Source organism: Myotis daubentonii, chromosome 15, assembly GCF_963259705.1.
Source record: "Myotis daubentonii chromosome 15, mMyoDau2.1, whole genome shotgun sequence".
In the NCBI taxonomy this organism is placed as follows: Eukaryota; Metazoa; Chordata; class Mammalia; order Chiroptera; family Vespertilionidae; genus Myotis; species Myotis daubentonii.
The window spans coordinates 50,295,287-50,311,089 of record NC_081854.1 but is presented as its reverse complement, the minus strand read 5'-3'; the positions used below and the strand labels follow the sequence as shown (position 1 = coordinate 50,311,089).

The following is a 15,803-nucleotide window of genomic DNA, read 5'->3' as shown; positions in this document are numbered from 1 at the left end:
ATACACATGTGGCCACCTCGCTCCCAGCCTACTCATTCAGTAAGTTGTAGGTTGACAATAAAACGAGGGGAATACACCATTCTGTAACAGCCCCCACATTTAAAATAATCCTCTGCACCATTTTCTGTGGTCACCAATCTCATTTAGGTGAGGGGCCGGAGTAAAACATGTGGCATCTAGATTCACACAAGATGTTCAGCTACCGCAGACAGAAGCTGCAAGTGTGACCTCAAAAAAGATGTAGACAGTGTGTGTTCCTACAAGTTGATTCTAGTGGATTTAAAAACAATAATTCTATTAACTCACCAATTCATATGTGGAGGAATTAAGTAGGAGCCCTTCCCTCACCCTTAACAAATAAAACACTTGTAAATGTTTTACAGGAAACATTCTCTAAGAAAATGTTTGACAGAAGAGGAGTTGTTCCAACATAGGAGACTAGATTGTCCCACTATACTAGTATTAATCCATTTATTAGTAGAGATTATTTAAGGTGTTTCAATCCAAATCAAACCTCATGAAGATATAACAACAAGAAAAATAAAAACAACAAATACAATGCTAATAAAGTAAGCAAAGAAAAAATAAGGAAAGGCTCATGGACACTGACAAAGGTATGGTGGCTACCAGAGGGAAGGGGGTGTTGGATGGTGGGAGAGGATAAAGGGGGGTTAAATGGTGATGGAAGGAGATTTGACTTGGGGTAGTGAACACATAATACAATATACCGATGATGTGTTATAGAACTGTACACATGAAACCTATAAAATTTTTATTAGCCAATGTCATCCCAATAAATTCAATAAAAATAAATAATAAAACAAAGACAAAAAGACCAACAAATACAATACTAAAATATAGTTTGCTTGTAGACTATGAGACTAGTTGAAATAAATACTACTAATTAGAACAATTATTCATTGAGCACCTACAACATAAGATACCCTTAACACATGAGAGTTTAAACTAAGAGAGAGTGAGGCCCAAAGACAAGAAACAAGTAAATGGTAGAGCTGTGATTCACACTTAGATGTTTCTAGTGTCAAATTTTCCACGATATTTTTTAAAGTTATGCTTTTCCTTCTATCAAAGTTGTGCTCAAAAAGTCATACTTCCACTAATGGCTCCCTTGAAATATGCTTTGTTACAAATGATTTCCTCAAATATTGCTTTATGCATTCCACTAATTTACCATCTCCTTACTCCTGCCAAAATAAAATGAAAATAGTGCTTTATGCATTTGGTCGAGGCCATCAATTTCATCCATTGTAAAACCAACCCTGTCTCCCTCTTGTGCATGCAGACAGGCTCTGAGAGGTGCCTGCTGGCAGGGAAGTTAAAATTACTTCTCCTCTATGTACTGTTTCATGAAGGCGATAAAATGCCGTAATTGCATTTCATTGTTTTACATTTATTAAAGACCAACAAGAACTGAAAAATAAATAAATGAAGTAGCAAACTCATTCATTGCTGGTGTTTAGCAAGAGATAATGATCTTAACTTTTCTTATTAAGCTTTATTTATTTTCACTTAAGTTTTCATGGACTGCTTTTGAATAAAGCGTTATCGATCGCAGGAGTTGATTTTTGTTTTCTTTCGAAAAAGCTCACTCTGGGTCAGAATCTCATTCTCATTACTATTTTTCTAACACAGGCAATGGAATTTCAAAATCTGTTCCCTTGGGAAGCAGTGCCAGACTGGAGAAAGTGCAGGGACTGGGGCACCTTCAAGAACAGACTTTGAAACCCAGCTCTGCCACTTTCCATGGCCTTAGGGGAGAGCCTTTCTCTTGGCTAGTCTCAGCTCCCACATCTGGGACATGTGATGGCCACACCAACCTCTTAAGGATGATGAGTACATGCTAGATATCTGTATATATTATTTTATTCATGCAGCTCTTGTAATCCCTTCTCTCCATCTCTACTGCCACCACCTAGACCAGACTACTGTCCATCTTTGGCACATACAGCCTTCCTTTTTTATTGATTTCAGAGAGGGAGAGAGAGGGGGAGAGAGATAGAAGCATCAATGATGAGAGAGAATCATTGATTGGCTGCCTTCCACACACCCACACTGGGATCAAGCCCACAACCCAGGCATGTGCCCTGACCAGGAATCGAACCATAACCTCCTGGTTTTTAGGTTGATACTCAACCAACCACTGAGCCATGCCTGCCAGGCAAGTACAGCCTTCTTAATGTTTTTTTCTGCTTAATTATGCATCTATGTGTGTGTGTGTGTGTGTATACATTTAATTCAAATGTAAAACTTTTTGCCCAATCTCATTCTTACTTATTCTGTTCTTATTATACTTATTACACTTAGGCTCAGCCACAGACGTCTTCAATTCTTCAGACAAACCCAGGTCTTTCTCCCTTTGGGGTCCTGGCACAAGCTTCTCCTGTGGGCTAGAAGGTCTGGCTCCACTCCCAGCATGCCTGGCCCTGTCTCATTGCTCAGTATCAGCTTCCATGACACCATTCACAAGGTAACTTTCTTGGACAACACTCTATAAAATAGATCTTTGCTTTTTCATTGTTTCCTCCAGACTTGTTGCATTACTGCTTCTTCAGCCCAGTTTTCAAAATGTAGACATATCACTTATTCATTTTACTTTTTGTATAATCTCCCTTCCTTATTCAGTTCCACGTCCAGCCAGAGCAACTCAGTGGTTGAGCATCGACCTGTGAACCAGGAGGTCATGGTTCAATTCCCGGTCAGGGCACATGTCGAGGTTGCAGGCTCCATCCCCTGTGGGGAGTGTGCAGAAGGCAGCCAATCAATGCTTCTCTCCCATCAGTGATGTTTCTCTCTCTTCCTCTCCCTTCCTCTCTGAAATCAATTTAAAAAAAAAGTTCCACAAGAGAGAACACTTTTTTGGTCATTTTCATGTTATTTTCCCAGGTTCATATGAGAATATTTAGCATCTTGAGGCTGCACAATAAATACAGTTTAATAAACAGATGAATGATTTTTCATGTGAAGAGGGTTAGCTTGTGCACTGCGTGTCTGTGAGTAGAATGAGTGTTTCCATGGTAATATCTGAGAAAATAATTATTGAAATATTTGTCACTGCCAAATGAAGTGAATTACAATCACGATTTTAAAATTCTGTGAATATCCATTACATGCCAAGCACTGGCTAGATACCTATCTAGTAATAAAGGTTATTCTCTTTTTTGGGGGAAGAGGGGGTACCTGTGATATTCCTATGAAAAACTAACTTTATATACTGCAGTATTGATCAGAGAAAGAAGAGATTAAAAGAGGTAAATCAGAATATTTTTTTAACCCAGACATAATTAACTTGATTCCAAACAGTACATCTCAACTTCTACAGCAGGTGATGAAGCCTAAATTAGTCTCCACTAGATTTATTTATGGTAACAGGGAAGCTCCTTCCTGGAGGAAAAAGAACTGAAGCAGCCTGTCGCCTAACGGGTTCTCCAACAATAAATATTCTCTGAGGCTCAACGCGAGACCTCGATTCATTCCTAGAAATACAACATTTTTGTTCAGTCCCTGTGTCGATGCACCATCTGGGACAAATTACCCCAATTCTGTCTGTATGAGATACAAGAGGCTGGTATCGCCAATAAAAAGAAGACCAAGATGGAGAAGAGAATGATGGAAGGCCCTCCCAACACCGGCCACTGAAGTTCTGTTTCTCTCACATGGGTTTCTGAGTGTGGTGTTCTCGGGCAGAATGAGGGGAGATGAGGGTTTCTCCACATCTGTTACCTGCTCCTCCACCTGTCCAGCCACATTACCATTCTCTCCAGGCAGAATCGGGGTGATTCCCTGCTGACTCCTGGAATACTTGATAGATGTTTCCTGTCTCTGGTGGAGGTCTGGTCATTAAGATAGCTCCATTTCCTTTCTCTCTTCAGACTCCTTTCTGACTTGAGGATTTGAGGTATTGTCATGCATTTCTATCATTTCTAATTTTATTATGTTTGCCATAGAGAAAACTCCATGAGGGAAAAAGACTGATGTGTAGGGCATTAGTCTAGTGGCATTAGTTTGCCACTAGATCCCCAGTACCAACTCAACTCCTGGCATATAGTTAGTGCTCAATTCATATTGACTGGCTGTCCAAAACCTACCATCCTACTAGACAAAAGAAATATCAGGCATATATTTTGCTTTCTAATTTTGAAATTAGAGATTTCAAGTAAGTGGAGAGCATATTTTTATTCTTCCTGATAACTGAGCGTCAAGTAATGTGTAGACGACTCTATCATACCATCATTAAATTAGAGATTAAATATATACACAATCTTCTATCATTTTACTTAAGATAAATTATCTATAACTATTGGAATTAAAAGAAGTGTTACTGGTAATCAGAAAATACCATTTGAATTTATAGATTTAACATTTAAATAATTGTATATTGAAGATTTAAAAGAATTCTAACCAGAAAGGATTCATGTTGATTTTGTGTAATATGGAATGTGAATAATTTCTCTGTGTCACAGGGTTGCTGTTATTCTCTTAAGGGAACAAATTCAAGAAAAAGTCATCTTTCATTTCAGAATTATGAGAAGGTACTGGGGCTGATATGATTTGCAGTTCTACTTTCAAAGTGAACATCTGCCAATTTTAGCACAGATATGACATGAAATGGAAATCTACACCTAGAGAAGATGAAACTAACTCACTGGCTCCCTCCCTCCTTTCCTCTCTCTCTCCTCCCTCCCTCCCTCCTTCCTTCCCTTCCTTCCCTTCCTTCTTTCCTTCTTTCCTTCCTTCCTTCCTTCCTTCCTTCCTTCCTTCCTTCCTTCCTTCCTTCCTTCCTTCCTTCCTTCCTTCCTTCCTTCCTTCCTTCCTCTTTCCTTCCATCCTTCCTTTTCTTTCTTATTTGGTATTTTGTTGATGAGTTCAATCCACTGGAAAAGATTCAAGCACAAAATAATTATCTATGTTCATGTTGACATTGGTTCTGATTTTATTGTTTTAAAAACCTTTGAGGTTCTCTAGGCCAGAAGTCTTTAGACTGGGTATTCTGAATGGCTTGCCCTTAGTTATTGCTAATGATCTCCAGCTGCACTATCTCCCCAGAAGCTGATCCCCTCTGAATTTAGCCTTAAATCCATACCTTCCAGGCAAACCAGATTTCAAAGTCACCTGCACTCCCTACTCTGAGGCTGTTGTAAAGCAGACATCAAATGCTGAAAGATACTGAGTGACTATAACTCTAGTGCTAATTCAATGCTTGACATTTGTTTTTGATCATTTGAGAATGAACATTCTAATTTGAAAATGAGTCAGTGGTCTGTGGGGTGTGAGGAGAGATGACTGACAGTTTTATCGATGTTGAACTTATATAAGTGAACACTAGTGTAGGTAACAATGATGAATTTTTGGAAAACATTAAATATAAAAATGAGATACTCGAGCCATTGAAAGTGACTGGGAATGATGTAATGAACCAAATATGACTTCTGACTAGCACAAAGAAATCAGGAAGTTCAGGAGGGAATCATTGCTTGTGCATAAACCAGTCCAAAAATTATGCTGAACAGACAAAAGATCTGGTCTTTTCATGTAAAAATGAACCTTTAACAGATCTGCCTAAACAGACTCATTTGAGGATGAGCTAGTGCAGGGGACACACACGCAACACAGACATCTCTTCACATCTCTTTGCAAAAATCATAAAACAAAGAATTAACTTTTCTCTTTTATTTTGATCTTGCAGAGGAAAGGTGATGAAACAACCCGATTTCCCCCCTGAGGATAGGAACTGCTGAGGAATCATTAAAACCCTGGAAACAGTTGAAATCCACCGGGTAAAACTCCCGATTCCTGGGGTTCCAAAGGCATGCATGTCAAAGTCACAAGCGAAGGCGATGTTGGATTGCTGCAGTATTGATGCTATTGACTCTCTCAACGTGTGCGATAAGTTTTGCATGAACAATGGAGATTTATTTAAATTCTGATGCATTTGAAAGATTCTGTATGATTGAAAGGGACAAGCTTATAAGTCTGTGATTGGCTACATTACCCCAGCAATGATCTGCATCACACAACATAGCCTTGAGAGGGACCTGCATATATTGTGTATATTTTGATCAAACTCTCTGCCAATTCAATCCGCCAACTTCGCTAAAGACTAGTATATATGACATTCATATCAGGGTGGGGTAAAAGTGGGTTTACAGTTGTGAGTATGTGAAACACTGTTTATTCGTGTTATTGTATTAATTTCTATAGGAACAACTATAAATCTATTTTTGTCCCCCACACTGTACATATAAACACACTCCATCCTTAAAGGATCACAAGTGAAAATGTTCAAAACATGCTAGAGAGCAATTCCACATGACAAAATTAAGAAACATTTGAACTAATATTAGAATATTAGAATATTATTAAAAATAGTGTAGCACTGTGAAAGGTGAATGTTTTGATTAGAACATTTATATTGTCTAGTTGCTTGAAATTAATCAGTGTTATTACAATTTCAGTTTGTGTGTGTGTGAGCATGTGTGTGAGTGTGTGAGTGTGTGTGTGTGTGTGTGTGTGTGTGTGTGTGTGTGTGTGTGTTATTTTGGTAAATGATGCTAATAGTTCAGATATACGAGAGTAGTCTAGGAGAAAATGTCCACTGTTTTTAAAGGACGGTAACACACTGATCTTTTGTAATAAATGAAAAGTATGGAGCCACAATGCTAATCCTTTCTTTTGGTGGGAAAAAAAAAATCTGACTCTTGTCAGGTAAACTGCTCGGCAGATAGTAAGTTTAATTCCTAACACCCACATGAGGCACAAGAATAGTTGGATTAACAACTCCAGTGTCATGCTGTCAGCTGCTGTTTATTTAAATTAAAATGTCACCATCCAGAAATAAATTAGTAAGTCGGAAAATGATAAATTTCTTAAACATACAGTACTTTGGCACCTTGTTCAGATAAATCTATTACATTTGGGGTTTTTAGAACTTTACATACACTATTTCCACTTTGACATTCAGAGTATAGCAGGTTTGGTTTTGTTCTTGCTTATACTTCTCTTCCTCCAAACCTCCCTCACAAGTTCCCTTCCTTCCTACTCCCCCCCCCCCGCCTCCCTCCTAACCTCCCCTCTTTCCTTTCTCCCTCCCCACTCCTTACCTCTCCGCCCTCTAACTCACTCCCTTTCTTAACTGTTCCTATTTATACTACATGATACAGGTAAAAAAAAATTCCATCAATACACAATTATCAGATGCTATAGTAACATTCTAAGACCTATTGTTTATCTTATGTTAAAATGAATTAACTACATTTTTACAGATTTCAAAATTCACTTCCTACACCCTCAGACAACTGGTTGACCTGGGTCCCCCTATTCTGCGTTATGTCTATGTCTGACATGAGAAAAGCATTCCCTCCCCATGAGCTTTCCCCTTGCTTCCTGTCATTTGAAGTTTACCCTTTTGCCCCCATCATGCCAACCCCTCCCCTGCTCTCATCCATACCGTGGGATAGTTTAAGCTAATTCTTTGGCTCTGTGGTCACAGGACAGCAGGCTGTTCCACTTCCTAAGCCAATCTGGTCCTATGTAGGGAGAACCAACACTCAGAAAGAAAAACACTCCCTCTCTGTTTCCACCCGGAGTTTCTTGCCTGTGACTTTGCGGGATGAAAATAAGGCAGATGCACACTCTACGGCAGGTTAGTCAAATGTGAGACAGTCGTATACAAACATATCAGCATTAACAACATGGAGATATTTACTTGGCCGGGTTTTCCATTTTCACATAAAAATGCCTCATATTCGGATGCGAATTCAGGGGCGTTGTCATTGACATCCAGCACTTTAATAGCAACAGGTACTCGTGATATCTGACTGTGGTTCCCTATGGGAAGGAAAAGATAACATCAGCATTGAGGGTATTTCATTGTAACGTGCAACTAACTCAACGTTCTTCTTGAAAGCATGGGTGTCTGTTTCAACTCCCCCTCGTGGCGGTGGTTTCAACATGGTGGTTATGAAGTCTGACCACTCAATGAGAAAAAACAGCCAGGGCTTCACTGCTTAAAAAAAAAGTGTAAATTATTATTCCAAACACCATTTGCTGGAGCTTTGCTCTGAATCATTAAAAGGTTTCCCTGGTGAAGAAAGCTTTATTTTATTAATAAAGTCCATTAGATAAAAGAAAAAAATCCTGTAGGCAACAAAGATTTATCTCTTTGTTTATCTTGGGTAGAATACAACCCAATGTTGTGCTATCCCTCATTTGACAGGCTATCTATGAAAGATGAACAAAAACCCAGCATAAGGGCCAAATCAATTGTTGATTGGTCCGTCACAATGATTAAAAAATAATCTTAAAGATGGGGGATCATATTTTTTTATGAATTTTATTCTTTATTAAAACTTGACCTTGGGATGGTTTTGGATAAAATAAGCCCAAGTCATTTTAATATTTTCATTTTCATAAAGATTTTCATCAGTGTACACAGATAATAATCTCCTAATCTTTCCAGGTCAATCCCAATAGCAAATAATTTAATACATAATCCTTAATCCTCAAGCCCTTAAATTTAAAAAGTTACACACACACACACACACACACACACACACACACAGAAATCTGGTCCATTAATACATTGCTGACTTGGGCCACGTGATAATTTTTTATTTGTAGTAAATACAATAGTTTGACTCTGACTGCAGAGTCTTTTGATGTCTTGTAAATTATGCAGAATGCACGGGGGATGGCCAATTATTTATTTGTGTTTCTGTGGCACTAAATATTTATAAGCAAGCCATGAGGGGGAAAGCGTTTGACTTCTGAATATAAAGAAATCAACTTGCATTTGATAGATCAAATCTGCTTTTTGATAATTGATTACATTCAGATCTCTAAAACCTTCAAGCACTCATCATTGTGTTTTTTCTTAAATATGATGGTATTTCTAAAGCACAGACCAAATGATCAGAGCCATGTTACAAATTTACACTTGGTGAACCCCACTGGCAATGCTACATGGTTTAACTCTGGTTAACTAGCATGGCTACTCTCCAGTATCTAATGTGATTACCTAAGGATGGATGACTACTCTCTTCTGGAATTCTAATCACCTGAGTCATGGAACATAATCTCACTCCCCCCAAATCAAGCCAATGGCCTTAGATGTGTCACCTGATACATCTTTTCTCCTTTACTATCTTATATCTAACGGATTAATTCATTCTTCATTCAAAGAGGAAGCATGCAGCTCCAACTTTTGATGAAAGGAAAAGTTTTATTTAAAAGTATAGCAGCTGTCCTTAAGATAAGGAACTTACATTTCATGCTTTATCTACTTGAGTAAATTCAATAAATAAGGTATAATTATTTGAAATAAGGTATGGTTTAATGCTTAAAGATGTATATCTCTTTCTAGCCTGACCATGAGCTGAAGAGTAGCTACTGAAGAGTAAAGGGAATAATACAGTGTTAGCAGTAAATGATGTTTGGAGCTCCATCCTTGCCTCCTACACCCTACATGATCCTGATCAGTTTGTCTGACCTCATGTTATCCCTGAAGAAATTGAAACTCGAGAACGTAACATGTGATTTACAGAATTATGACATTATATGAGAAAACATTAAAAGTATTATGATAGTATTGGGCACATGGTCAGGGGGGATATTTCTTGCTGAGAGAGTAGCCAGGAAGACTGAGGCTACTATCTCCCCCTCCACAGAACCCTAAGTTCCTACAGCAGAAGTCACTTAGAGAGACACTCCAGAACCTTGGCTTAGGTTCTGGGGATGGGCTAGAGAAGCATAAAGCAGAGAGCTCTGAATTTCTTAAAAAGAAGCTAACTTCAACCAGGCCAGTGTGGTTCAGTGGTTGAGCGTTGACCTATGGACCAGGAGGTCACTATTCGATGCCAGGTCAGGGCACATGCCTGGGTTGCAGGCTCGATCCCAATTAGGGGGCGTGCAGGAGGCAGCCAATCAATGATTCTTTCTCATCATGGATATTTCTATCGCCCTCTCCCTCTTCCTTCCTCTCTGAAATCAATAATCCTATATAATAAAGAGGGAATATGCTAATTGACCCTCACATGTCACAAAGAGGTGGCACCCACAGCCAATAAGGAGGGAATATGCTAATTGACTGTCCTTCCCTCAAAGAGGGCAGCACCCACAACCAATAAGGAGGGAACATGCTAATTTACTGCCCTGCCCTCCAAGATGGTGGTGCCACAGCCACAAGATGGCGGCGCCAAGTCCCCTCAGCCCCCCAGCCCCCCAGCCGCCCAGAGCTGGCCCAAGGTGCAGGCAAGCCTCGGGTGGTGGCTGCCCAGCTGCCCAGGGCCACCCAAGGCTCAGGTAACCAGGGCTGGCTGAGGCTTGTGCTGCCGGAAGTGGCAGTGGCAGCAGCAGAGGCGTGATGGGGGCGTCACCTTCCCCTGATCACTGGGTCGCCTCCCGCCCCTGAGGGCTCCCGGACTGTGAGAGGGGGCAGGCCGGGCTGAGGAACCCCCCCTCCAGTGCATGAATTTTCATGCACCGGGCCTCTAATATATATATATATATATATATATATATATATATATATATATATATATATATATATATATATATATATATATGTATGTGTGTATATATATATATATATATATATTTGTATGTATATGTATATACACACACACACTAGTATATATACACTAGTATAAAAATAAATATTTTAAATAAGCCAACTTCATTTGCAAAGGAATGTGGAGATGTTCAAGTCCATCTATGCACTAAGAATAATGGAGGTTGTTGTGAAAGGCAAATGGGGGAAGATTGGTAGAGTTGGTAGATTCATTGGAGATAGAGTTGGTAGATTCATTGTAAGCCAGCAAGTGGCCAGAGAGAATCAAAAAGGGAGGGAAGAAAAGCCAAGGCATTCCTTGGCTGGAGCTGCATAACTCAGTCTCTACCTTGATTGTCACATGGCCATCTCCTCTTTTTCCGGGGTCATCTACTCTTCCAAGAACACTTAGTACTGAATTTGGGGCCTACCTGGGTAATCTAGAATGATCTCATATTAAGATTCTTTATTGAATTACATCTGCAAATACCCTTTTCCAACATATTGACATAGGTTCCCAGGATTAGGACCTGGACATATATTTTTGAGTTTGACCATTCAACCTCCTGCATTCCCTCCTTCCTGAAAGCTATTTGGGACTGAATAGAATGGGACTATCCCAAATCTGCTCTTGTCCTAGCAAACAAAGATATAAGAAATTAATGTAGTTATACTTCCTTGCTTGAATTCATGTTTCAAAATATTATCAGATATAAGCTTAGCTAACCTGTGATTCCCTTCTGAGAATTTTGTCATTCATTCATTTATTCTTTCATCATTTTTCTCTTTATTTGTTCAGTAAATATTTACCTCTGTATTCCCAGTTACTAAGACAAAGTTCCTACAGTTAAGGGATCTACAGTATTCCAGGAAATAAGGGTTTGTTGTACCCTCATGTACCCTACATATTATTCCTTTACAAAAAGCAGTGGAAGAATATTTTCTAAATTCATGGGAAATATTTAAAAGAAGGGATGACTTCTGAATTAGCTTTACATAATGAGTAGACATATCCTGGGTGAAGAAAGGTAGACAAGTCTTTTCGATTGAAGTCAGCCACATGTAGAAAGGGCCAGAAGCCTGGAGACCAAGCTGTTAATAAAATAATCAGTAGCTCCAATGGTGAGAGCATCCAGAGACCTGGCTGGTGGTGACTTCAGGGCAGAAAGTTGAAGCCAATCAGGAAGAGTCTTCTGTTATAATGAGTATAAGCTATATCGCGTGATCATTGGTGAGCCAGTAAAAAAATTCTTGAAATTTACAGTTTTAAAAATTATCAATAAAGCAGAATGCCAAGCACAGTTTCTTTTTAAAAATATTTTTCTAAGTATATGAGTGTCCCAGAAATTTACTATGGCAATTTCTTGAAAGTGTTAAGAATAAAACAATAAAATAAACAAGAAACTAGTACACCACATCCCCCAAATATCCTCAAAAAATGTGTTATTATTGTCTCTGTTAAATAAATGTGCATGATTAAAAATTTTGCAACTTATCATAATTTCCAACATGTCATCATTAAATGCTGAAAATTCACTTTTATCTAAATTAATGAAATGATGGCAGTTCAAATTTTCAAGACATTGTAGAGCAATACAACTAATTAATTAAGCTTCTAAGAAAAATTATTCATGTCCTTCGTGACTGGCCCCCAAAATGTTTGCCTTTCATCTGATACACAAACATTAAATATAAAGATAATATAATTAGAAACTTGATTAGCATTCATTAACGATTACTTTTCTAAACACCAGAGATGTGACTAAGTGGTCTGGAAGGAAAAGCCCATTTCAGTGGCCACAAGAGTCAGACAGTTTTTACATGTGATGAGAGAGAGACTGAAATGGCAGCGAGGATAAACAACTCCTTGACTTCTGCCATTTGAATCACAGCGACTCCCTGTCACCTCTCTGTCACACAGCCTCATGAACTGCCCATTAATTTTGCCCTTTGATAATCAAAGGTAATGGAACGCTGCCAAGTCTAAGTTACTTGGGAATTTGCTTCTAACTAGCTTCCATGAGCTGCTGTTTTCACAGGCATCGATTGAAGTAAACAGCCTCTCCATTTCAGACTATAAGAGAGAGGGGGGAAAAATTTGGCAAATTTAGATATACTAGTGAGGCTCAATAAATAATCCTTGAGCCTTCCATAAGCAGAAGGGCGGAAGCCATGAGCAGTAAATTCCAGTCAACAGGGCCAGGCAAAATAAGAGAATTTATAATTGCGTTGGGGATGGAGGCACAGTGGAAGTTCATAAAGTGGGAAGATGTGAACTGAATATGTGATCAGAAAGCTGGCAACTTAGGAAATTTAAAATGAAACCGGTGGGAATTTGAAACATCATGGAAAATCATTTCAGCAGTGGGTGTAGGCTCTCTACTGACTAAAGTTAAAACCTTTTGAGGCATTATTTGCCTATAAATGGTTTGATAATTTCTAAATCAGTAGCGATAATTTACCAATTCATAGGATGTTAGCATCCAAACAAGTTGGAATATAATAGCCAATGGACACCAGCAGGGTAGGAATACCACCAGGGTTGGGGTGTGTGTGTGTGTGTGTGTGTGTGAGTGTGTGTTTGTTAATCCTTACTTAAGGATATTTTCTCCATTAATTTTTCGAGAGAGTGGAAGGGAGCGGGAGAGACAAAGAGAGAGACATCGATGTGAGAAAGACATATCCATTGGTTGCCTCCCGCATGCCCCCGAGAAGGGCTGGGGATCAAGCCTGCAAGGGAGGACATGCCCTTGACTAGAATCGAACCTGGGACCCTTCAGTCCACGGGCCAACACTCTAATCACTGAGCCAAACCAAGCTACCAAGAATATTTTGACTGGTTTTTCTCTTTATAGTATATTTTTATGCTTTACCGTTTTACTCTAGTAGCAACTGTATTGATGCCCTGGTTCACACACAGCCCCGTGAGTGCCTCAAACACATACCCAGAAATCTCTGCCTTCTAGTGTGCATAGAAAGAACCACTGACCACCAGAATTTTAATAATTTTCATGACAGGATTGTGAAAATTCCAGCAAGCCAGGCTTTAAAGAACGTCACACTATTTTACTCCTTAAAAGCTGTCATATTTACACAGTGGTTGTGAAGAAAATTAGAACCATAATCAGATGGTGGGATTGGTAGCACATGAACAAAGCTTATGTGTCTTAGCTTTTCTATTCACCAAGGAGTAGTTCTCTCGCAAAAGGGAGAACAGCGCTTCCTCTCACTGCAAAAATGGTGGCCTTGCACATATTTGCAAATTCCTGTAACTCCCTGGAGAAAAGGACTCTTAAATGGTGACTTTGGTTAGGTCCTCACAGTCCCTGTCATTTTCCCTACTGACAGCGAGAAAGCATGCTCTCTGGCCCCCCGACTTCCAGTGCTTTCTAAATGGGGAGGACATGTGTGGGTCTCTTGTTTATTACATTCATTTAAGTGAACCTGGGAATAGGGGGTCACCCCACCCTTTCCCTGCGTGTCTACAGGGAGCCCTCAGTATCTTCTCTCCAGCTCACGGGAGTTCAGGGCCAGGAAACCACCTTCATGGCCTAACATTTTGATCCTCTGGGGAAACGCTGTAGAAGTCATTGAGGTGAGAACTGACTTTCTGAACCTTTAGATACTATATATTTTATTAACTATAAAACTATAACAGTTATGTTCTAAATAAAGGCAACACATAACTGCATAAACACATATAAAGACAGCTTATAAATGAAAAGGCAGTACTTGATGAGAATGGAAATGTTATATATATGTATATTTTTTAATATATTTTATTGATTTCTTACAGAGAGGAAGGGAGGGAGATAGAGAGCCAGAAACATCGATGAGAGAGAAACATCGATCAGCTGCCTCCTGCACATCTCCCACTGGGGATATGCCCGCAACCCAGGCACATGCCCCTGACCGGAATCGAACCTGGGACCCTTCAGTCCACAGGTTGACGCTCTATCCACTGAGCCAAACCGGTTTTGGCTATATTTTTTATTAATATGTTATTTAGTCTACTATTAATTGTTTACTTACGCTTATCACTTTTTTTCCTCTGTTGTCTCTACTCTTTTTCTTTTAAATATATATTTTTATTGATTTCAGAGAGGAAGGGAGAGGGAGAGATAGAAACATCAATGATGAGAGAGAATCATTGATTGGCTGCCTCATGCACGCCCCCTCTTGGGGATCAAGCCTGCAAGATATCTAGCATGACCAGCATCCCAAAAGCCTCTCATGTCTTCTCAGTCATTATGCCTGTCAGGCATGTGCCCTGACGGGGAATTGAACTGTGACCTCCTGGTTCATAGGTTGATGCTCAATCACTGAGACACACAGGCCAGGCTCTATTCTTTTTTGTTTGTTTTGTTGCTGTTGCATGTGTCTATGCATTGGGGTTTTCATTTGCTTTGTGAAAGGTATGCCTCATCATTAAACTGTATTGCTTCTGCTGAATTTGTAACTCAAAAATATCAATTCCCTCCTTTCACAGCCCTAAGTTCATGTTTATAATTTTCTTGTACATCTCCTCTTTCTCCATACTATAAGAGATAAGAAAATAAAATTCCATAATGAATTTATTATCCCCGATGCCCCCACTGGCAATCTAAGTCTTCTTTGCAGAATCTCTCATTCTGCCAACAATTTGCATTATGTTTCTATTACTAAATCCTTAGGTTTTATTTTCCCCTTAATTATTTCAAACGGGATCGATTCAAAAATACTGGAACTAAATTTCTGGAGATTATTTTTCTAATGCAATTCCACTTAAATCCCTTATAAAACAGAATCTTAATTATGGAGACTAATACTTGCAGAGGAATTATGTACAGAGTTATTTAATATTCAGTTTAAATGCTCATTCAATATCAACTTACAATAACAATTGTGCCCTCGATTCACACATGTACACACAAACACACATGCACTTTATTAGAGAAGAGAATTAATATTGTAAACAACCCAGCACATATTGCATGATCTATTATACACTGTCTCTTTGAAGTGTATTGGCTTACTATGAAGACTTTTTTCTCAAATGGGAATATGATTTCAGAGTATGGAAGGACTGAAATCAATTAATATGAGTTACATATCATAATAGATAGTAAAAAATTATCATTTTCTAAATATCTAATGAGCCTTAAAAAATCAAATTATATGGAATCTAGTCAGCCTGCCCATATCTACTCAAAGCCTGGAAGTGGTAAAGAAATAGGAATCCCAGGTAGTCTGACCAACA

At 39.0% G+C, this 15,803-nt stretch overlaps 1 protein-coding gene across 4 annotated transcripts in view; it reads right to left on the bottom strand.

The window, feature by feature from the left end:
* The window catches only part of CDH8 (cadherin 8), a 322,908-nt gene that overhangs the window by 49,247 nt on the left and 257,858 nt on the right, over window positions 1-15,803 (bottom strand). For 3 of the 4 annotated variants that reach the window (XM_059667865.1, XM_059667868.1, XM_059667866.1), the window contains exon 9: window positions 7,724-7,845. The exons of the other annotated variant lie outside the window; for it this stretch is intronic. In XM_059667865.1, the coding sequence (XP_059523848.1) occupies window positions 7,724-7,845 (122 nt within the window). The remainder of the gene's footprint in view (window positions 1-7,723; window positions 7,846-15,803) is intronic. 4 annotated transcript variants of the gene reach the window in all.